Genomic DNA, 24,310 nt, shown 5'->3' on the forward strand with positions numbered 1-24,310 from the left:
AAAATAGCAATAATTGAAAAAAAAAAGTACAAAAAAATGAAGTTAATCCTTTAAATGTTTTCGACTTTCTAAACTTGACCTACAAGCTCCATATTCCGCCTAGAAAAACATTTTAATATGTTTAAAGCGTGTGATAAATTTTGTTAAGATCGGTCGAATAGGTTTTGCATAATAATTTTGCAACCCAGCCTACTGGAAAAAAATCGCAAATTTTCAAATTTATAGTAGGCCCTAAATAAGGCCTTCAGATAGTTGCAAATTTTTTTACACATAAAAGAAGGCTCAAACTTTCAAACGCTTTTTGTAAAATTCAAATCGGTTTACTAGGAGAGCTTAGAAAATTTTTTTAAAGTTTTAAACATTTTTTATATATATTAGGCTTATAAACAAATTGAATAACTTTACGAGCTTTAAACATATCAATTTCAAAATTTATACACTTAAAGAACATTAAAAGACGCTTCTTTAACCTTTTCACAAAAAAAAGATACATTCGGCTTACTGGTTGCCGAGATATTGAAGGTCAAAGTTGGCATACATTTGCCGTGTAACCATTAGTGATAGAGGACTCGTTTTTAAACAAATACCCTCGTCTTGTCAAGTACTTTTTATATGAAAAGTTTTACGTAGTGCTTTTTATGGCAACATCAATAAAAAAGACAAATAAAAAACCGTTTTCGCGTAAAATGTCGCTCGAAATGCATGAGAGGTGGTGGTTTGGGACATTCACTCGAAATGTGAATCGGCGAGTTCAAAATCATAGCGCGCGCTAAAAATTGCATTATCTCGGCTTCTTGTTAACCAATTTTGCTCTTTTTTTTGAATCGATGTCTCGGACGACAAGGATTTCAAATATCATATTTTCAAATACCATTTTTAATTTTAAAATTGGGAAATTTGCAATAAACAATTTTACGTTAAACAAGTAATTGCATTTTTTCTTCTTGCATTTTTTTTGGGCTTGCAATTTATACATTGAAGTAAATTGTTACTTTTAGTAAACAAATATGTATTTTTAAATTGTTAATAAATAATTTAAATTGTTAAAACAAAAGCGAACGAAAAAAATTTTTTTTTCATAAATAAACTTTATTTTGAATCAATCTTCAATAATTTTTTTAAAGTCTTTTTCTTTTTTTGGAAGAACAAGAATCTTCAGGTCTGACCTTGACCTTCAATATCTCGGCAACCAGTAAGCCGAATGTATCGTTTTTTTTTGTGAAAAGGTTAAAGAAGTGTCTTTTAATTTTCATTAAGTGTATAAATTTTGAAATCGATATGTTTAAAGCTCGTAAAGTTATTCAATTTGTTTATAAGCCTAAAAAATGTTTAAAACTTTAAAAAATTTCTAGGCTCTCCTAGTGAACCGATTTGAATTTTACAAAAAGCGTTTGAAAGTTTGAGCCTTCCTTTATATGTAAAAAAATTTGCAACTATCTGAGAGTCTTATTTAGGGCCTACTATAAATTTGAAAATTTGCGATTTTTTTCCAGCAGGCTGGATTGCAAAATTATTATGCAAAACCTATCCGACCGTTCTTAACAAAATTTAGCACACGTTTTAAACAAATTAAAAAGTTTTTCTAGGCGGAATATGGAGCTTGTAAGTCAAGTTTAAAAAGTCGAAAACATTTAAAGGATTAACTTAATTTTTTGTACTTTTTTTTCCAATTATTGCTATTTTTTCAACAATAAACATTACATTTTTAATTTCTAGCTAACGAAATATTGTGTAAAATTGAATACCGAAACTTTTAACTTCCTATAATTTTTTCTCTAGGATCAATATTTTCCGAATTATAAACGAAAATAGGAGCAAAAAAATGAGAAATTTTCAATTTTTTTCAAATTTTGTTAAATAAAAAATTTAGCACAGGGTTTGCGACTGGCGCATATCGTGATTATCGATATTGGGCACATCCTGAAGGGATTCCAGCAAAAAAATAGCTTCCTATGGAAAATATCCATTATGGTCTGAATTTCTACAGATCCCGCCTAGTCTATTGGGCACGTACTAAGATGAGAACAAGATAAATTAATAAAGTAGAAACTTACCAATACAAGAACCAGACAAAAACCAAAGTAGAGATGGAAAGATTTGGTCAGAGAAAACATCAAAAGAATGAAGATATCTAACTGGAAAACAAAAAGAACAAAAATAGAAAATAAAAAGAAATTGAGCTTAAAATCACCAATTGGTCGAAATCGCACAACAACCTTTTAAGGAAGAGGGCAGATAACAAGAAAACAAAGAAAAGGCAGATGATCTCCCGCGAAAATCGGATCAGAAAAGTTCATATTAATGGGTGGCTTATAGTCCAACTCCTATTATATTCTACTGAAGCATTTATGAAGAAGTTTGTTTCGTTTAGCAAAATAAGAGCCGCTTCTTTGAGTTTTACTAGCTTTACCACATTTTTCTTTTATGAGTATAGATGAGTCATTCGATGAGTATTAGAATTCCAGTACTAGTATTAAAAAAAGATGAATGAAATCGGTAGTCATTCTCAAGTTATGGAGTGACCAAGGGAAATAGGGATTAATTTATATATACACATATAATGATTGAGACGAAATCACAGACATTTTACAATTTTTAAATAAATCAATTTTTATTTTTTAATTAAAAACTCTCGATTTGCATATGTGTATTATATGAGCAAACTTTAATTCATACTCTCCCAATTCGAAGTTTAATTAGTACAATTTGAAATGTTACATCTCAAATATGGTTTATTTTGCAAAAAGCAATATTAACCTGTAATTTTTATTGTCAAGCGTTTCACGTTTCATATTTAACTGGTAAAACTTTACAAGCCAATAGAATTTGATTTAGGTGAAATAAATTGAAAACTGACGCAAATATGTAACATGTTACCTGCAGTTATGATTAGTTTGGTAGCTTGTAAAATGTAAGTTTACTATATAATTTATTTACGCCCGTTACTAGTAGTAATATTACTATTGATTATATTATTACACTTCGGGTAAAAACATAAATTTAATTTAAAAAAAATTACGAGAAACCACATTTTAAAGTTTTATTATCTAATAGATAAATATAAAAACCAATAAATTTTGAAACACACATACACAAGAAATATATTATATCTAATTTATAGGTTTTAAACTTATTTTTAAAGTTTCAAAAGTAAGTGTATATTAATGTTAATAAACTTTGCGACATTGAGATGGCAATGGGTAGCACATGTAGCAAGACAAGACACCAACAGATGGTCTCATAAAGTGACATTCTGGAGACCACGAGAAACAAAAAGAAGCGTGGGAAGACCCAAAAAGAGATGGATAGACGATATAACAGCTGTAGCTGGAAAGCAGTGGATGAGAATTGCAAAAGATAGGGAAGCGTGGAAACAATTGGAGGAGGCCTATGTCCAACAATGGATGAATGAAGGCTGAAGAAGAAGAAGAAACTTTAATACTTTGTCATACAAAAAGCAATATCTCAATTACTTTAAAATGATTTTTAAAGTAATTTTGTTTAAAATGTCAGAATAATTACAATTGATTATCTTAAAAATCAGTTATTAACCCTACTACAGATTTAGGGTCCTTTTGACTCCAATACTAAGACAATTGTAAGACAATAATAAGACAATAAAAAAGTGTTTAAAAAAATGGTAGCAGTAGCGGTTCCATGTGTATGCTGATTGGTAGCAGTGCAAAATTTAATGTTAATTGTATTTGTAAGTACCAATAAATAATCATTGCATCGGGAGAACCTTAAGCTAGGAGAATTTAGTATCCAAAAAGAAATGGGAGTTTTGGTTTCGACGTGAGATTGAGATCCGTTTTGAGAGCAGATCCAAAAAGGGAGATGAGTGAGGTAAGTGACAAAAGAGTAATTTTTAAAATTTAATCGGTTTCTCAAAATTTGAGAAAATACATATCAATATAATCTATATATTTCTATATATTTCTTTTACCTTATTATATATATATATATATATATATATATATATATATATATATATATATATATATGTCAAAGAGGTGGCGCTAATGACAATGATGCGACTGCGCTCAGCTGGTGCAAACCTTGATGTAGGAATGGGACAATTGAGAACTCGTTCCTGGCGAGAAGAGTTGGATGCGTTACCACTTCTACAGGCAGGCTGCGACTCAATTGAACCAAAGTTTGTCTTTAACAAACCCTACCAAATTGAAACAGGACAGTATATGGAGACAAACGTGGCAAATGCCTATTGCATATACACCGATGGCTCCAAAATGAAAGAAGGCTCAGGATGCGGGATATACTCCAGATCACTGAACCTAAGAATAAAGTGGGGTATGGGCAAAAATGCCAGCGTAGTTCAGACAGAACTGACTGGTATCTCCATAGCCGCAAAAGAGATAACCCAAAAAGGTATAGCAGGTAAAACTATAATCATCTGCACAGATAGCAGACAAGCGCTACTAACCTTGAATAGACCACGTGTCACATCAGGTTTAGTAATGGAGTGTCACAAGTCACTAACCCAAGCTTTGGATGGTAATACCATTATCCTGAGGTGGGTTAAAGGACACAATAGGAATAAAGGCAACCGCATTGCTGACCAATTAGCTAGGAAGGCGGCAGGCCAAAGACTCTTAGAACCTGGGGATCTTTCTGGTTGGTCAACTACAACAATCGCGGAAATTGTCAAATGTCACTCCCATGCGCAAACCGTAAAAAGATGGGAAGAAGGGAAAGGATGTAAACTTGCCAAGGTAACACTAAGTAACCTTGAAGAGTCAACATCTAAGAAGTACTTGGGAATGACCAGGAAAAACCTACGTTTGGCAGTTGGTTTTTTAACTGGTCATTGTCAACTAAGCAAACACCTCCATACACTGGGGCTAGCAGACACACCTCTATGTAGGAAGTGTGAACGAGAAGACGAAACTGTAGAGCATGTCCTATGTGAATGCCCAGAGTTATCGTTAATACGAGAGTACGCGTTCGGTGAGTCCTGGCCCACACCTGCCCACATAAGAGAGATGTCTCCTGGTGACTTGTCCACCTTCCTAGAATTGGCAGGATGGACAATGAGCTAAGGGTGACAGCTCCCTGGGAGGATGCACAATGGGTCAATTGTGGCCTAAGTGCTGTGAAACTTAACTCGCCGTCCCTACTCTACAGATACAGATACAGAACCCTACTACAGATTTAGGGTCCTTTTGACTCCAATACTAAGACAATTGTAAGACAATAATAAGACAATAAAAAAGTGTTAGCAGTAGCGGTTCCATGTGTATGGTGATTGGTAGCAGTGCAAAATTTAATGTTAACTGTATTTGTAAGTACCAATAAATAATCATTGCATCGGGAGAACCTTAAGCTAGGAGAATTCAGTATCCAAAAAGAAATGGGAGTTTGGGTTTAGACGTGATATCGAGATCCGTTTTGAGAGCAGATCCAAGAAGGGAGATGAGTGAGGTAAGTGACAAGCGAGTAATTTTTAAAATTTAATCGGTTTCTCAAAATTTGAGAAAATATATATCTATATATATAATATATATATAAATATATATATATATATATATATATATATATATATATATATAAATAAACTCATGGACAAAAACATCGAATATTTTGAAATTTTTCAAGTCTTTTGTGTAGTCACCATTATTTCAAAATATTTTAGATTACTGATTTTATTCATATAGTAGGCGGATATACTTAATTGCTTTGAAATATTTTAATATTTATTTTAACGTTTATTCAGCGTTTGGTGTCATTCGTGCATTTTATCATAAAAAACCTTCTTCACGTAAAGAAAAAAAAAGTAACAAATCATAGTAATTCGGTTATTTTTAGTTTAATCGATTACGTTTAATCAAACATTGTTTTGATTTAACTAAGTTTAAAACAAATATGCCACTAATTCGATACTACGATGAAGCTCAAGCAGCACAGATTGTAATTTTGTACGAGGAAGGATATACACAAAAAAATATCGCACGGCGTCTTAGGAGAAGTCAATCTACAGTTTCGAATATTTTAAAAAGGTACCATGAGACAGGCAATTTCGTACGAAGGCCTGGTCATAGATGTCCAAGGTGCAATACCGCAATCGAAGACCATTTTTTGGTTTTTAATTCTACAAGAAATTGCTCATTGAAATTTCTTTGAAGTTTAGATTAGAAATGAGCTACTAAATATCAGACAAGTTAATATGAGCTCAAAAACAGTTAGACGAAGATTAAAAGAAGCAGATTTAAAGCCTAGACGTCCTGCAAAAGTTCCACGTCTTTTCCAAAATCATAAAGCTCGTCGTTTAGAATTTGCAAGAAGACATATTTATTGGAATATCGACAACTGCAAAAATTTTCTTTTCACTGATGAGACCAGAATCCTATTATATAAGCCAGATGGTCGAAACCACGTCTACAGAAGAGTTGAAGAACGATTCGCCACCTGCAATCTTACCCAGATCGTTAGTTTTGGAGGTGGTGGCCTAATGCTTTGGGGAGGTATTAGTTGGAAGGGACACACCGCACTTGTGGAAGTGATTGGACGAATGACTGGTGACACTTACGTTCAAAATATTCTGCAAGATCATGTTTTGCCACATGTTGGTTACATTGGATATGACAGATTCATGTTAATGCACGATAATGCTCGACCACATGCTGCTGCCATAGCAAGTAATTATCTTGATGAGATTCAAATTCAAAGATTGGATTGGCCACCATTTAGTCCGGATTTAAATCCAATAGAGCACATGTGGGATCAGCTGAAACGCCGCATACGAAAAAAAAATCCCGTTCTAAATACGATAGAGCAGCTTCGGCTTGCTGCACAGGATGAATTGAACGCTATTTCCCAAGGGTATATCTCAAATTTACTTGCAAGCATGCTAAGCAGGATGCAGGCAGTAATAAAAGCTAGAGGTGGGAATACTCGTAACTGAACATGCACTTGTTTCAATTAAAAAGACTTGTTTAAGCAATTTAAGGTAGCATTTAAGTTTAGAGTAAAAAAACCTTTTACCTAGCATTAAGCATTAGTTTTTTTCGCAATTTTCTCCGCATAAAAATTTAAAATTGTTCATTAAACATTTTGTTAAAATAAACTCTTTTTTACAATAAACGACTTGATTGACCAGAATTTATTTTCAAAAAAAAATTGAAAATTCCAAAATATTCGATATTTTTGTTCATGAGTGTATATATTAGCTGGCCGGGCGAATTAACAGAAAATAAAACAAAAAAAAATACTCAAACATATTATGAATGAACAAAGTTAAAACAATTTAAAGCTTTCTGATAAAAATGTTTTTATTTATTTTACGTTAAATAAATATACAACGATGATGGTTTTCCGAGACGCTAATATAATTGCTTATTTTCGAAACATAAAAAGTTAATTCCGTAAACTTCCAACGGTTGGCTTTGTAAAATTTCTTTATTGTCATTGCAGAAGCCAAAAGCACGAAAAATTGTAAATGTTTTAAATTAAATGGTACGTTCATTAGTATACGCGGGATCAAGACATTCTCTCCTTTGTATTTTTCCTTGCTTATCGTTGTCCCAATGAAATTATTCATTAGCCTTTTTACAGTCAGTCTCGTTCCAATGTACAGTCGATTAATGTTACGCAACCCAAATGACAACTGATCCTACCTTTAATTGCAAATTGCTAAGTGGGTGTCCAGGCGATTCCAGGCAATTGATTACGTTATGCTGATTTATAAATGTGTCAACTGATTTGAACGAAAACAAGTTTAAACTTCAGCGTAGTATATTCAATCGAATATACATATAAAATTTCATAAAAATCCGAAGGAAGGCAACAACATGCGGTGTTTTTCAGCGGTCACCCATGCAAGTACTAACCGCGCATGACAAATGTATGACTTGGGTGATTTAAGGAAAACCGGTATATTTCTTGTGGTATGGCTATTGTCTAATCTATCAATAATGACATTCATTTTGTTATTCCTAGTTTCCTTTGTTAGTAAGTATGGCGTCATCTATTAGTTATATTTAAAATAAGAGAAAAACTGTTTTTGAAGTCTTTCCGTATAATTTTTTTGAAATTTATCTTTTACACAAACCTTCTCCTGATAAGAACAAACACAACAAAAAAAAAATAATTATTCAATTTGATGCAGTTCGTAGATGTGAAGTTAAATTTCACCTTATGTTCAAATGAACTACAACTGTAAAGGTAAAGTCTTAAAAACATTTTGTATAAGAGCATAATGTAATTGTTTGTATGGGAAATAAATCCGTTGCTTCTACCAGTTTCTCACCCATTAGACCTTCCTAGAACTTCAAATAAATATTTCAAAAATTTCAAAACGAAAATTACCCAAATCGATTCAGTCGTTCGCAATTTTTTATATAAACAGTTTGGTAAACGTCATGTTAAGATATTATATAACTACATGGATCAAATGAACTAAAACTGTAGAAGTGAAGTCATATAAAACATTTTGAATTTACAATTAAAAAAAATAAGGATCACTCATCTAGATAAAAAATATCCTATCTCCTAAGTGGTACCAACAAATACACCTTTACAAAATTTTATTGCAATCGGTTCAGTGGTTTTTTAATATTAGCTTGGACAAACACCTTTTATCCAAAAGATTTTTATAAATAAATATCCTTTCGGAATATATATACCTATATATATATATATATATATATATATATATATATATATATATATATATATATATATATATATATATAAACTAAGGTACACTCGAAGAGTGGTGGGTTTATCGGTCAAAGTGGAGAAATAAAAGACAAAGACGATGGCTACTTCATCTATTTATTGAAGACGTTTCGCTTTCTGCTCAGAAAGCATCATCAGTTCATCTAAAAAGAACAATATGAAACCAAACATCCATAGAGAAGTTATAACCAAAGTGTGTTACCTTACAAAGACATGTAGCAGTCAGTGATGTAAAAAATATGAAAAAGCTTACAAAGCTGGACATTCAGAGTTCACGTTGTATATAACAATTAATTGAAACTAGGTAAAGTTTGCAATTTGACAAAATTAGCACAGCAAAAGAACATGTGATAAAAATACATGTATATATAAAAAAAAATTTTATAAAAACTTAGTAAAAAACATTAAGGTTTATTTTAAAGTGTAAAGAACTAGAAAGATCATTAGATTGCACTTCCAACAAATTTATTTAAAAATTATATTTTAATTTTAACTTTAGGTAACATTATAAGTTATTAAAGATTAATAGTAATAAAGAAAAAAAATGAAGTTACCAGTCTTTAGCTTACTGAGGCTCGTTGGTAAATGAATTTAAAAGTTTTTGACACCCACGCACAACAACGTGAGTAGAAGTGGCCTTGAAGTCACAATGACATAAACAGCAAGGCAAGCTACCAACCTCTATGTATAAGGCGGTATATTCAAAGAGTGTGATAAATTTGGTTGACAACTTGTCGTTAAAAAACCAAGCAGTGAAAGGAAAAAGTGGTTAAGATCACCATTTAACCCTACAGTGATTGATCTGTCAACAAAGAACAAAGCAAGAGAAGTCAATCCAATATATCATATATTGTATTATTATGACGTCACTAGTTAGCCAGCTAACAGGTGAAGATTAATAAAAATTTCCATAGTCCAAAGGTTCAAATATTAAGGACCATAATGAAAAGGATTCTATGAATCAGATTCAATTTAAAGTTTTATCAAACAAGTTCATCAAAAAGAACAATTACTTAATTATGTAAAAGTGTTATTGACAAATATTAATAAAAAATGAGTTGATAAATCTTAATTAAAGAAGGAATAATTTATTTATATTTATTTTTATTTTTATTTAAATTTATTATAAGAAAATGTGATAAAGAAAACCCCAAAATGGGACAAAATTTAAGTAAACAACATATCAAGCCTAATTCTGTAAAATTAATGCATGATAAATTTGGCTCAAATTACTAATGTCCGTTCTCTTATTAAGAGTATTAGGATGTTTTAATATTGCACACATTTCTAAAAACTGTCTTTTAACGAGATTGCGTTCAGTGCCAAGAATTTTAACTTCATTAAAGTTTACTTCATGCTTAGTGTTAATGGCATGTTGGGCAAGAGCACAAGTATGCTTAGATAAATTGATATCACTGCGGTGTGTCGTAAGACGCCCTCTCAGTGATCTCCCAGTCTGACCGATGTAACATGAGTCACACTCAGCACAAGGTATATGATATATTACATTCACTTGTTCCAGAAGGGACAGAGGTGTTTTAGTTTTAGAGAACAAATTCCTGACAGTCTTAGCATTCTTAATAGCAATTTTAACAGGTACGTTATTATGTTTGTACAGTTTAACGAGTTTCTCAGTAACTTGAGGAAAATAAGGTAAAGAGGAGTAATGGGTAGTTGGATTCCCAAGTACAGTATTAGGCAGAACAGTGTTATTAATTGAATTATTTGATATCATTCTAAGTTGGTCACCATTGGGTATATCATTTAAAGAAGAACCATAGCTTTGAGCGAAAAGGTATTTATTAATAAGGGAGGATGGATAGGAATTCTCAACCAGAATATTTTTAAGTAATTGAAAGGATTCCCTTCGATTAATCGGATGTATCAGTCTATTTAGCCTGCAGCTTAAAGCTTTAATAAGGTTTAATTTGTATTTAAAGGGATGACAAGAATGGTAGTTGAGAAACCTATTAGAGGCCATTGGTTTCCTGTACCAACTTGTAGTAAGGGTGTTATCTCCCATTCTAATGACACGCATGTTTTTAGAAATGTGTGCAATATTAAAACATCCTAATACTCTTAATAAGAGAACGGACATTAGTAATTTGAGCCAAATTTATCATGCATTAATTTTACAGAATTAGGCTTGATATGTTGTTTACTTAAATTTTGTCCCATTTTGGGGTTTTCTTTATCACATTTTCTTATAATAAATTTAAATAAAAATAAAAATAAATATAAATAAATTATTCCTTCTTTAATTAAGATTTATCAACTCATTTTTTATTAATATTTGTCAATAACACTTTTACATAATTAAGTAATTGTTCTTTTTGATGAACTTGTTTGATAAAACTTTAAATTGAATCTGATTCATAGAATCCTTTTCATTATGGTCCTTAATATTTGAACCTTTGGACTATGGAAATTTTTATTAATCTTCACCTGTTAGCTGGCTAACTAGTGACGTCATAATAATACAATATATGATATATTGGATTGACTTCTCTTGCTTTGTTCTTTGTTGACAGATCAATCACTGTAGGGTTAAATGGTGATCTTAACCACTTTTTCCTTTCACTGCTTGGTTTTTTAACGACAAGTTGTCAACCAAATTTATCACACTCTTTGAATATACCGCCTTATACATAGAGGTTGGTAGCTTGCCTTGCTGTTTATGTCATTGTGACTTCAAGGCCACTTCTACTCACGTTGTTGTGCGTGGGTGTCAAAAACTTTTAAATTCATTTACCAACGAGCCTCAGTAAGCTAAAGACTGGTAACTTCATTTTTTTTCTTTATTACTATTAATCTTTAATAACTTATAATGTTACCTAAAGTTAAAATTAAAATATAATTTTTAAATAAATTTGTTGGAAGTGCAATCTAATGATCTTTCTAGTTCTTTACACTTTAAAATAAACCTTAATGTTTTTTACTAAGTTTTTATAAAATTTTTTTTTATATATACATGTATTTTTATCACATGTTCTTTTGCTGTGCTAATTTTGTCAAATTGCAAACTTTACCTAGTTTCAATTAATTGTTATATACAACGTGAACTCTGAATGTCCAGCTTTGTAAGCTTTTTCATATTTTTTACATCACTGACTGCTACATGTCTTTGTAAGGTAACACACTTTGGTTATAACTTCTCTATGGATGTTTGGTTTCATATTGTTCTTTTTAGATGAACTGATGATGCTTTCTGAGCAGAAAGCGAAACGTCTTCAATAAATAGATGAAGTAGCCATCGTCTTTGTCTTTTATTTCTCCACTTTGACCGATAAACCCACCACTCTTCGAGTGTACCTTAGTTTATATTGGATTGACGGTCGTACTCCTTTTCTCGATATATATATATATATATATATATATATATATATATATATATATATATATATATATATATATATATGTATATTACATTGTATTCACCAAGAGTTGGAAGCTCGAATCTCGGCAGAATATACTTGAGGCAGGTTGATATTTGGATAGAATATTTATGAATAAAAAAATGCAACTGAGAGAGAGTATTACGCGATATGTTTGGGCAATTCAATTCGCAGTAAGCGTGAAACTTTAGAAAAATATTAAGAATAATTGAAATATTATTTTTTTTTTACTCAGACACGTATTTCGAAGTAGCAATCGATATTAAAATCATTGGTTGACATATATTAATATATAAAATATACATGTTATCAATAAATCATCAAATAACAATTAGTTTTTATGATTCGGAATAAAAGTGATGACAAAATAATTAATTTTACTCTATGGAGTATTTAAAAAAATACTCCAAAATATTTGTGAGGTCTTATAGATTCATCAAAAATATAAGTTGAAGTATAAATAGATAAAAAATATGCGTCCATAGCAAGTATTACACGTGCAGCTTAGTAAGAGGTAGGTTAGGCTGTTGATTGCGATAGCTCTGGTACTCAACGAACGAGACGAGAACCAACAGCCAGTTAAAACGATCACGCCCAATAACAAACGCGACAAAAACATGAATATGAATAACAATAACGAAAAAATTCACGTTTCTCCCAGTAACGAATTAAAAAAAAATTAAATACCATATTTGCAGATGACCAGTTTACATTCCAATACGAAGAGAACAATATACTTCCTTTCAATCTGTATCTCATTACAAATGCGCAATCATTATAAATGTTGTGGTTCTTCCAGAGATAGTATTACTCTTTTTACGCTGCCTCTTTATCTATCCCTATCTATTTTGGGTTGCACGTACCGCTTTGACAAAGTTCATGTTTAATAAATTTTGAACTTCCCTTCGATTTTTATTTGGACCACTAGACACTCCATATTATCGTTATGTGTTAGAAGAATGTTAATATTTTGAAAAACACAACACTGGAGAGACGTTGTGGATTGTTAAAGTTCGCAATAACAGATGTATTTTTATTCTTCTGGGTGTCAAGGTATTCGAAGCATTTTGTTTCACCACCACTTATTTTTCTATGGCTGTTTGGATGGTACATGTTTTGGAGGTATAGCTAAATATTATGAAACCCAATGTTCGTATATATTTTAAAAAGCGTACAGGAAAACAGATTATGGCGTAGGCGCTATAACTTTAAGATTTACCGACTCTATAGTGAGCCTAGTATTGATAGGCTCATTAAACTAAACAGGTTGTGGTGGCTAGGACAGTTAGTTAGAAAGAATGAACGAGATAAAGCCGTCGAAACACATTTATAATCAAAGACAGGATGAAGTGAGGAGAAGAGTCAGGCCCAAAGCACAATTTAACGAGTAGGTGGAAGATGACTTACGAGTGTTAAGCGTACGAAATTGGAAAACAGACGCGAAAGACAAAAAGGAAAGCTGATCCCAGAACAGGTCAAAACCTACTATGGGTTGTAGAGTATTTGATAATGAATATTTGTACAAAATTGATCTCAGCATTTTTCGTGAAATGCCTGCTTTTCTCCATATTTTCGAGAGGTTGGACATAAAGGTTCTACCCATTTGTATACTGTTCACAGTTCCAGCTGTTATTCACCGTGTTACCCAAATAATAATTATAATCATAATAAACAATAATAAGAATGGATGCATATCATTGCGAATGAAAAGCGTAATTTTTGTTTCTAAAGGGGCGTTCGCCCAGATAACATTTTATTTTTGATGTCATGCATGTGAGCTTGACCGTGGTCGACACCTACTTTTTTTTTAATAGAAATGTGGGTGTTTCAATAAATCATTTGAAAAGTCTTTTAAATATCTATTCTAATGTAGAAACAATATTGTAAGTTTTTTACACTAACTAGTGTAGACCGGCAATAGTTTTATTGAGCTACTCGATCCACCCAACAAAACTGCAAGCAAAACTTCTTGCTTTTAGAAATGAACTGGTTGTTTCCAAATAGAAATGATTTGCTGCTATACCAAGATGAAATTCCTCCACACTATGTCATTTTGGTGAGAAACTACCTAAGTCAAATCGGTAGGTAAACAAGTAACCAGATGACTCCCTGTGATCTTTATGGTGATTAGTTAATAAATAATAATATTTATTGTAATACTAATTCAAATATTTGACAGTACACAAAAATTAGAAAAGACAAAACTGTTGTTGCTTTTTAAACGATCTACTATTCTACTGCGATATCGACATTTCTATTAAAAGAAGTTACCAATGGCGCCTCACTCACACAAATGACGCCAAAGATAAAAAAACATATTCTGCGGGACATAATTTATTTTTTTTAGTTTTTATTGGCACCATACAGTAAAATAAAGAGAAACAAAGACAACAAAATCAACAGATTTCAAATAATATTTAGAGCTTTCAAAATAAATTATGCAAGAAAGACCTGCTAAATTTTATTTATTAAATAACCATTTTAGGACTTTTGTATTATTATTGTGTATCTGAGAAAATATTAAAATTGCTCTACCAATATCTACTGTGTTTGATTTCCTTGTCAATTTACATGTCAAAAGCAATCCACTGTACTAAAACCCACTCTGTGTGTCTCTTTAGATCGGTTTAGTGATCATAATTAAAATTTGTAATATAGTTGATGCTAGCTAGTTGAAAAATACGTACCAACAATGGTGAACGGTAATTGGAAAATGGAAATAATCCGTATTATCATTTTCCACGGTTCGTAGATTTACAAAACTATCTAACTTTGTTATTCGCGCACAAAGTAGGGAACGTTGTAAATTTATTATATGGAAATTACAAACAAAGGTCGTTAGCACCCTTTGCTTTTACACAAACCACGTTTTTGATGTTTGTCTCGGAAGCAGTTATTATCAAACTTCGGAGCATTTAAAGGGTATAAAAAAATGTAATAGAAATGTGCTAATGTAGAGTGCTTAATTCCTACGTAATTACTCTAATATGCATTTATGCCAATAATGTTGATGACATTAATTTATCTACATAAAAGCCTAGGAGGACAAGTCACACTGTTTGTCCAATAGGGTACCTACGCCACCTAGGAAAGAACTCTGAACTAGCAGCATCTGACATTTTAATCATATTTTGTTAAAACGATACGGTTGATTTATTGCTAATTCATTCTACAAATTGATGATTCAAATATTCTTATTCGGAAATTTTACTATTTCAGTACTAATTATCATTCACATTTTGAAAAATTGTAAAAATATAGTTTACTGTAATTTTAAAGTAAAATTTACATACATTTACATAATCCACTTATTATAAAAATAAAATGACGTCTAACGTCAACGTTTTACCAAAATAAAATTAAAATAAATTAAAATTAAATAAAAACTAATAAATAAAAACAGATATGGAATGAAGAAAAACAACAACTAGAAGAAAATACTAAAGAAAAATTGCCAAAAAACTAGGTGAAGAAAAACAATCGGGGAGATATGATATCAAAACGGCAAGGCAAAGGAATACGACCATGAAAAACCGAAAAATAAACACAAAAGAAAGGCAACAATCCAAGGATATAATAAAAATTGGAACTTGGAATGTAAGAGGTACTTATGAGCAGGGAGCTTTAAGAAACTTAGGACAAATTATGGAAAAATATACAATAGATATCCTTGCCCTGCAAGAAACAAAACAACTGGGAAATGAAGTAGGTAATAAAAATGGGAAAGAGCACACTATTTAAGAGTGGAGGGACCAAACCATATTTTGGAGTGGGATTCATGATGTTGGAGAAAGTAAACACAGCAGTTGTAAATTTTCAACAAATATCAGACAGAATATGTTGCTTGAAAGTAAGAGGAAAGTATAGAAAGATAAGTATTATTAATGTACATGCGCCCAATGAAGATAAAGACTTAGAAACCAAAACAGAGTTCTACGAAAAGCAAAGCACCCTAATAATGAATATACAGAAATACGATATAAAGATAATCATTGGTGACATGAATGCGAAAGTCGTAAAAGAGGAAATATGTAGAAGAATAACGGAGGGACAAAGTTTACATGAGGAATCAAATGAAAATGGGAAAAAGTTAATAGAATTTGCTACAGAGAACAAAATGAAGATAGCTAGCACAAGATTTGATTACAAAGACATTCATATTCATAAGGTAACATGGTTTTCTCCCTATTGAAAAATAAAAAAAGAGATTGGTCATGTCCTAATTGAAAGCCTATATGATAAGGCAATAATCGATTGCAGAAGTTAAAGAGGGGCAGATACTAACAGTGACCATGCACTAATAATAGCAAAACTAAAACAAGAACTACCAATAATACCAAAACCGATTAGATATAGATTAAGTTAAAAATTAAAGCGCCTTCAAGAGAAGCATGTTGTAAACAAACTAGGGAAAGAAATAAATAAAAAACTAGAAAATCCAGCCAAACAGGATATAGATGAAGAGTGGCAGGCTATACAGACAGCCATGTCGGAAGCAGCGGAAAAGTGTATAGGAAGAGATCATATAAAAAGACAGCAAGACTGGTTTGATGAAGAATGTAGGAATTTTTTTGACAAGAAAAAACAAAACTACAAAGAGATAAAGAAAATACCCAAAATGCAATCGAAAACTATGTGGCAAGAAGAAGGGAAGTGAAAAGAATTTGCAGAAAAAAGAAAAGAGAACAGCTAGAAAAGCAATTGAAAAACATAAAAGAAGCTGACATAAACAAAGAGGTAAAGAATTTCTACCAAAAAGTTAGGAAATCCAGAGAAACTACCAAAAATAATCCACAATATTGCAGAAATAAAGAAGGCTTACTTCTAGGTGAAACAACAAAAAAATTAAACAGATGGGCGGAATATTTCGAAGATCTATTAAATACAGACCAACAAGAACTTGAGGGAAATGAGAATTGGCAAGAAGATGAAAAAGGTACGTGCGAGGAACCAACTTTGAAGTCAAAGAAATAATAAGAGACCTAAGAAATAACAAAAGTGCAGGAGAAAGTAGTATCCCAGCTGAGATTTTTAAGGAAGGTGGCGAAAGATTGAAGAAAAGGATATTTCACTTGACACTAATAATTTGGCAAAAGGAAGAAATGCCGAAACGATGGAATATTACTCTTATTTGTCCTAGCTATAAGAAACGAGAAAAACGAAGTACGAAAACTATAGAGGTATAGCACTATTAGAAGTAGTCTATAAAATACTAGCAAAAATTATTAAAAAAAGATTAATAAAATATGATAACAAAGTGATTGGAGAATACTAGGGAGGTTTTAGATCAGGAAGAACAACCACTGATCAAATAAGTATGTTAAAATTAATACAAAATAATAGTTACGAACAAAACTTAGGATTACATATGCTATTTATCGATTTTAAATAAGCACATGACTCCCTAAATCGAACGATGCTATATTATGAGAGCATGAGAACATTAGAAATACCGTAAAAACTTATAAGGCTAGTGAGAATGACGCTTAGGAACACGATGAATAGGGTAACAATGGAAGGAAGCTTTTCAAAATAGTTTACAGTGAATAGAGGTTTAAAACAAAAGGAAAGGGGATACGCTATGAACGAATTTATTCAACCTAGTCTTAGAACAAATCGTGAGAAGATCAAATATGAGCACAAATAGGACTATTTTCAATAGCAGGGAACAGTGCATAGCGTACGCGGATGACGTGGTAATACTAGCGAGAACAAAAAACATTTAGAAAAAGTTTTCCAGAAATTTGAATACGAATACGGATAGATACGGATTAATAATAAACCAAACAAAAACGCAATATATGAAAATGAGAGCAGACATAACCAATAATAACAAATATATCAAAATGAAAAGAAGCAGAAGAGCAGCAGCTATAGTTTTGAAAAAGTGTCAGAATTTGAATACTTAAAGGTAACCATAACGAACACGGAAAAAGAAGAAAAAGAGATAGATACAAGTTTAATGAAGGGAAGCAGAGCGATAGGATCACTAAATTCATTACTGAAAGCAAAAAATATGTCAGGAACAGCTAAACTACGAGTCTACGAGACAGTAATCAGATCCACAGTGATGTATGCCAGTGAAACGTGAAATATGAACCAGCAAGAAGAAAAGAAAGTAGATATCTGGGAAAGAAAGGTGCTCAGAAAAATCGTCGGAGGAATAAAGACGCCAGAGAATATTTGGAGAAGGCAAACGAATAAAGAAATAATGAGGATGTATGGAAAACCAGCAATAACAGAAAAAATACGAGCCCAAAAAACTAGATGACTTGGTCACATTATAAGAATGCCAGAGAATCGAAATGTTCAAACAATACTGAAGGAGGGGGAAATAGGTAAAAAAAGAAGAGGAAGTCCAAAGAAAAAAGCAGGTTGGAAGCAGTAAAGCAAGACTTTAAGTTAGAAATAGGCGTGAGAAATAGGAGAGAGAAAGCAGGGGACCGAAAAAAATGGAGGGAAATAACCAAGTTTTTAGAAGGCAGGGGCCTACAAGGCCTCTAGCGCTGTTATATATATATATATATATATATATATATATATATATATATATATATATATATATATATATATATATATTTATATTTATATATATTTTCGTTTAATGATTTGACGGGTTATTTTTTGTTGCCGAGTTTTAATTCAGCCACCCAGTATCTGTTTTGCAGCTGCTTACACTGAGTCAGATTCTGCATTTTTGCTCGTTTTGGTATATGCCGTGTATTTTATTTTCATAGTGCTACCCATATCTGGGAAGTATTCGCCTATCTGCCGCTTTAGGACTTAATGACGGATTAAATATCTAAAATGAGAACTTTTTGATATTTTTTTAAAATTACATTTAACCAACAACAATGTCCCTATTTATATCGCTTGTACAAGTAGGGCGGTTAAGGTGAAATAATTTTATTGTGAAATTAAATTTGTTATTTTCCAGTTGAATATATTCTTGTGAATTATGTATATCTTATATCGTTAATTTTGTGTACCTAAACATGTTCGTGTTATATTACTGAAAATGCGAAGACGTGTTTTAGATGTAAATACTGTAATTTGTAACCTAAATAGTTACGAAAAAAATGACGTTCCTTTAATATCAGTAACTACTGTACAAAAACGGGCGAGCGGTGCTTTATAAATGAGAGGAGAAAATGGGAATAGTAAACTGCGGGAAAACGATCACCGCAAAACTCACCCGACTCTCAAAACGAACCATATGTGGGAAGGGAAAAAATTATAAATTCGTAATACCATACATCAAATGGGTGCAAATAAGAAACATGTGGCTTTAGATACAATTTTGTTTAAATTAAAAATAGAGAATTTATTATTATTAAGTTTGTGGCAAGTTCTGCTTAATATAGATTTTAAATTTTAAAAATGAATAACAGAAAAACGATTGATGAAAGCAGTTTTGTTGTACACAAGACAATTAAGTTGCTCACGAAATATACCAAATTTAATGAAGAAAAGAGTCTTTTATATATAGATGAAACATAGATATTTCCAAGGGAGGAAACCAAGAGAATATGGCAAGATGATAACGCAAAATCGATTAAGCATACTGGTGGAGAAGGAAACGACAGATAATTCTGCACGCAGGGGGGAAGAGCAGTTTATAGAAGGTGCTGATTTAATTTTTCTGTCTTCATAAAAAAATGATTATCGTGACAATATTATTCTTCTTTTTATTGTGTAAACATGGCTCTGTCTATTTTTTAATGTGCCTCTAGTAAGTTATTCCATCGTTTTCGTAGTCTTCTCACTGATCATCTTCCTTTTGAGGATCCGTCTCTCGCCTTTTTTACTACTCATTTGTTCTCATTCGTCTTATATGATTTTACCAATTTCTTTTTGACCCAGGTCTTGATTTTCTCCACTTTGCATTTCCGTCGTATATCCGTACTTCTAGCTCTGTCACATAGTGTCTTACCATCGATTTTTCTAAGGGTTTTTATATCTGCTGTTTTAGATATTTTTAGATATGTTTAGATATTTAAATTCCACCACTTGTTCTAGTATCTGACTCACTAATTCCAATTACATCTAATTAGATTTGCTGTTATAACCATGCATTTTGTCGTCTTTTTTGGAGAAATTAACATATTGAGTGCTCAGAGAATCCCCTGTATTATCTGCCTGCTTAACTCATGTCAGTTATTTCTTCTAGTTTTACTTTTATCGTGTTGTTCTGGTAGGTATTTTCGATAGTTTTGATTATTCCTAGAAGTATCTCTCTTGTGTACAATAAATGAATAACGTCCTGTAATTTGATAATATCAAATGCCTTCTTAAGATCCACGAAACGCAATATGCCGGTTTCTTGTATTCTAGTGATTTTTCTAGCACTTGCCTCATTACATTGCCTCACTGTCGTTGCATTACCTTCCCGACCTAAAACCTTTTTATTCTTCTGCTAGTGCTATAATTTCATTCAGTTTATTTATTATTACTTTGGTTATAAATCTTAGCGTTGTGTCTAATAAATTCATTCCTCTGTAGTCTTTCGGGCCTTATTGTTCTTCATTTTTTAAGAGAGGTATTAGCGTGCTTGATCTCCATTCTTGTGGTATTCTGTTCTGTTTCATAATTTTTTTGATTAAGTTTTGATAGTTGTTTTTTCAGAGCTGGTCCTCATTACTTCCTCATTATTTCCTACGTCCTCGGTATTCTATTTTTTAATTTCCTTAACGCTTTCTTTACCTCTCCCTACTCAAAGTTTATTTCTTCGTTTGCCTTTACTTTTGCCCTGTTGATGGTTCATTATCGTCACCTTTAGCAAATAGATATCGAAAGTAGTCTGCCCATGTTTTTTTCTGAATGTGTATTCTTTATATTAGTTTGTCCATCTCTTTTCTTTGTCCTCCAACCATTCTCCATACTTTTCTTTATGTTCCGTAGAAGTCGTGTTCCATCTGGTTTGAGAAGTTCTCCCAGTGTTCCCTTTTTGTTTGTCTGATCAAAGTATTCGTTTCATTTCTGATTCGTTTATAGTGGTTATATTTCTGCTGTGTTGGTTGTGTTCTGTATTGTAAAAAGGCCCTCTTCTTCTCTTCACATATAATACTCACTTTCCCTGTAAATACAGAGATTTCCACAAATCGTTGATATACAAACATGCCTAGGACAATGAGCAAAGTACAATGGAAAGATGCATTAATAGGTATGAAACAAACAGAAAAGAGAAAAATGATATAAGCAACGATCATCTTACTTACTGAAAAAGAAAAAATGTGTAACAAATCCATCAGCACAATGTAGCAGGCTCTGGTTGCCAATACTAAAAGAAAAAGTCTGCATCAGGAGTATACCAACATTAGCGGATAATTAGTAGATCAGAGGCACATCATCTACAATTATATATAATACATATAAAATACACAATACATAAACATATTATACACAAACACACAATACATAAACACAATACATTCTTCTCTTTACGCTTCCGGTGCCTGTCTAGTTCGTATGTTGGCGATCAGCATGGCTATCTTAACTTTGCTTGCAGCTATTCAGTAATACAATAATACACAAAACAAAAGGAATTTGATATCATCCTGGAGGTAAAACCACCCCACCAGAATCTTCAACTGGAAGCATGGCTATTTACCAACAAGATCGAGGCCAAAAAAGTCACCCGCCACATTGGAAAACAACCGCAAAACAACTATTGGTTATAATAACAGCTCACTATTTTGACATTCTCTTTTTTTGGAAACGATTTCTAGAGTGGAAATCGAAACGTCAAATAACAATTGTAAAATGTAATTTTCATTACAATCAATTGTGGCTTAATTCCATATAAACATAATATTTAAGTCAGACATGCCACAAGGAAACAGCCTTTGGCCTTCTACGGTCGTTACCCAATGAAAGATACCAACCAATAAACAATAATTTGTACATATAGTCAGTTAAATCGTTGCTTATTTACTTAATCCTAAACCATTGTAAATTAATCGAATAGACCTAAGTTGATTTATGTATCACCACGTAATTATTAAAACTTTAATTGATATGTGATCTTAAATTTTTATCATATTTATACAATTAGTTTGACTTTTGCATATATAAAACTTACCTGTGTCTAATTCGTAAGGAGGCACCTGACAAACCATCATCCAAGCAACTTTTGTTGCCTCACACGCGTAGTTTCTCAGTTCCTGGCATTCTTCCAAACATTTGTACTCTTTTAGGGTATCACAAACTAAACCTACCACCTGGTTTTCGGCATCCTGCAAAGGATAATTTTCTGCAGATGCCGCGAGGCAACGCATTACCTCCAAACGAAGTCCAAGGCACTGTGAAGATCGAGGGTCGAGATGTAACGTTCGAAAAGTTTGGAGAAGTTTGTTATCGCGGAGAGTTTTGCAGGTCCTGAAGGCAAGCTGAAAAATAAAAATATATAAATATTTTTCAGATATAAGAAAATTATTTTAAATGTTAAATAAATTTATATATTACAATTAGAAACTTTAATAAATGACTAGAACTTATACTGTTCCCATTTTCAAGAATAATACACTACTGCCCAAAATTAACGCACCACCTTAAATGTACCATAGGTTTGAAGTTATTTTTCTTCTGAACGAATAATTGGATTTTGATGACGTTTTCTTCGTATTATAGGTCTATTTCCAGTAAATCATTGTAATAATGTTTTCTAAAAAATATCAAAGTTTTACCCGTATACGGGGTGTAAAAATAAAGTTGCGTTTTTTTATCGTTTTTTACAACACCCTCTGGAATTTATTAGAAATAAACGCTACATCTTATTACGCTGCATTCTTATTTCTCAAGATTTTCGTAAATTAATTATCTTTATATCTCTATTATCAAAGATTATACAGAACTTTAAATGTAACAAGTTTTTATTAACATTTAAAACAGAAGAAAACATTACTTACATAAACTTTATTGACATTTAATGCAAATAAAGCCTACGAAAATATAACCTAAATAATCTTTAACAATTTCCTCTCCCCAAAAACACCTAATACCGAGAATTTTCACCTCTACTTCTAATTACTTCTTCACAGTGACGAGGCATACTAAAAATCAAGCGGCATATTTGGTCTTGATCAATTACATCCCAAACTTCTCTCGCCATAACTTCTATTTCGTTAAGAGAGACAGGTGGTGGTTATTGGCTCCTGGGTTGACGATCAATAATATCCCACAAATTATCTATGGGATTGAGATCAGGGCTGCAGGGTGGCCAGTTCATGGTTTATATTTCAACCTCGTCCAAATATTTACAGACCACTCGTGCAACATGTGGTCGGGCGTTATTATGCGTTAAAAGAAAAATATTTCCTATGTAAGGAGCAAATGGAAGTACATAGTTAGACAAGATGTCTGTAATATACTTTTTACTTGTTAAGGAACCTCTTCGTAAAGCAACAAGGTCCGTTGGCGCTGTAAGAGATATTCCTTCCTAAACCATTACAGGGAAGCAAGGGATAGTGATGCGCAACGTATAGCCTCTCCTATCTAAATGTCAACCTCACCTGCACGCGTGATGATCTTGATTCTGGTCATCCGGTGCATCCTGCTAGATAACAAACGAGGCTCTGACGTCCGAGTGATTGCCGGTATAAGCAATCCCCCAGTTACCTACCAACGGCTTCGGGCAGATGAGATGGTAAGTGGTAGGGCACTCTTTTGTCCTGGGGTTGGGAAACTGGCCCTAAAGGCGGATGAACCGAGATCTAGGTCAACGGGGTAAGAATGTAGAAAGCAAGAAAAAACCAATACATTAAAGATCCTTATGGATATCTCTTGTACATCTATCATAGCTACAGCTTTGAGAGTGAAGACTACTGATCATGTATATCGGAGTGCAAGATCCGGCAGGGGAGGAATAACAACACACAATCACGGAGCCTCCCGTGCAAGCAGGCAAAATTTATAATGCCATTCATGAAATGGAAAGACTGAATATCAATATAATGGGCATTAGTGAAATGCGATAGCCTGACGCCGGAAAATGTCAAATAAACGAGCACCAAGTATATTACTCTGGAAATACAGAAGGTCAACATAAGCATGGCGTCAGAATAATTTTAAATAAACAAATAAACAAATACGTTACGAATTTTGTTCCAATATCCGAGAGAATCATGCTTATTCAATTGGATTTATTCCCAGCAAAAACCAACATAATCCAAATATACGCACCCACAGCAGACAAATCAGACGAAGTAATAGAGGCTTTT

The 24,310-nt window shown here is 32.3% G+C and overlaps 1 protein-coding gene across 1 annotated transcript in view; it reads right to left on the reverse strand.

The window, feature by feature from the left end:
- LOC140434643 (uncharacterized) overlaps positions 1-24,310 on the reverse strand; it is a 335,946-nt gene that overhangs the window by 35,827 nt on the left and 275,809 nt on the right. Inside the window, exon 6 of the mRNA XM_072523057.1 lies at positions 22,174-22,480. Within this exon, the coding sequence (XP_072379158.1) occupies positions 22,174-22,480 (307 nt within the window). The remainder of the gene's footprint in view (positions 1-22,173; positions 22,481-24,310) is intronic.

The sequence above is a fragment of the Diabrotica undecimpunctata genome, chromosome 2 (assembly GCF_040954645.1).
Source record: "Diabrotica undecimpunctata isolate CICGRU chromosome 2, icDiaUnde3, whole genome shotgun sequence".
NCBI lineage: Eukaryota > Metazoa > Arthropoda > Insecta > Coleoptera > Chrysomelidae > Diabrotica > Diabrotica undecimpunctata.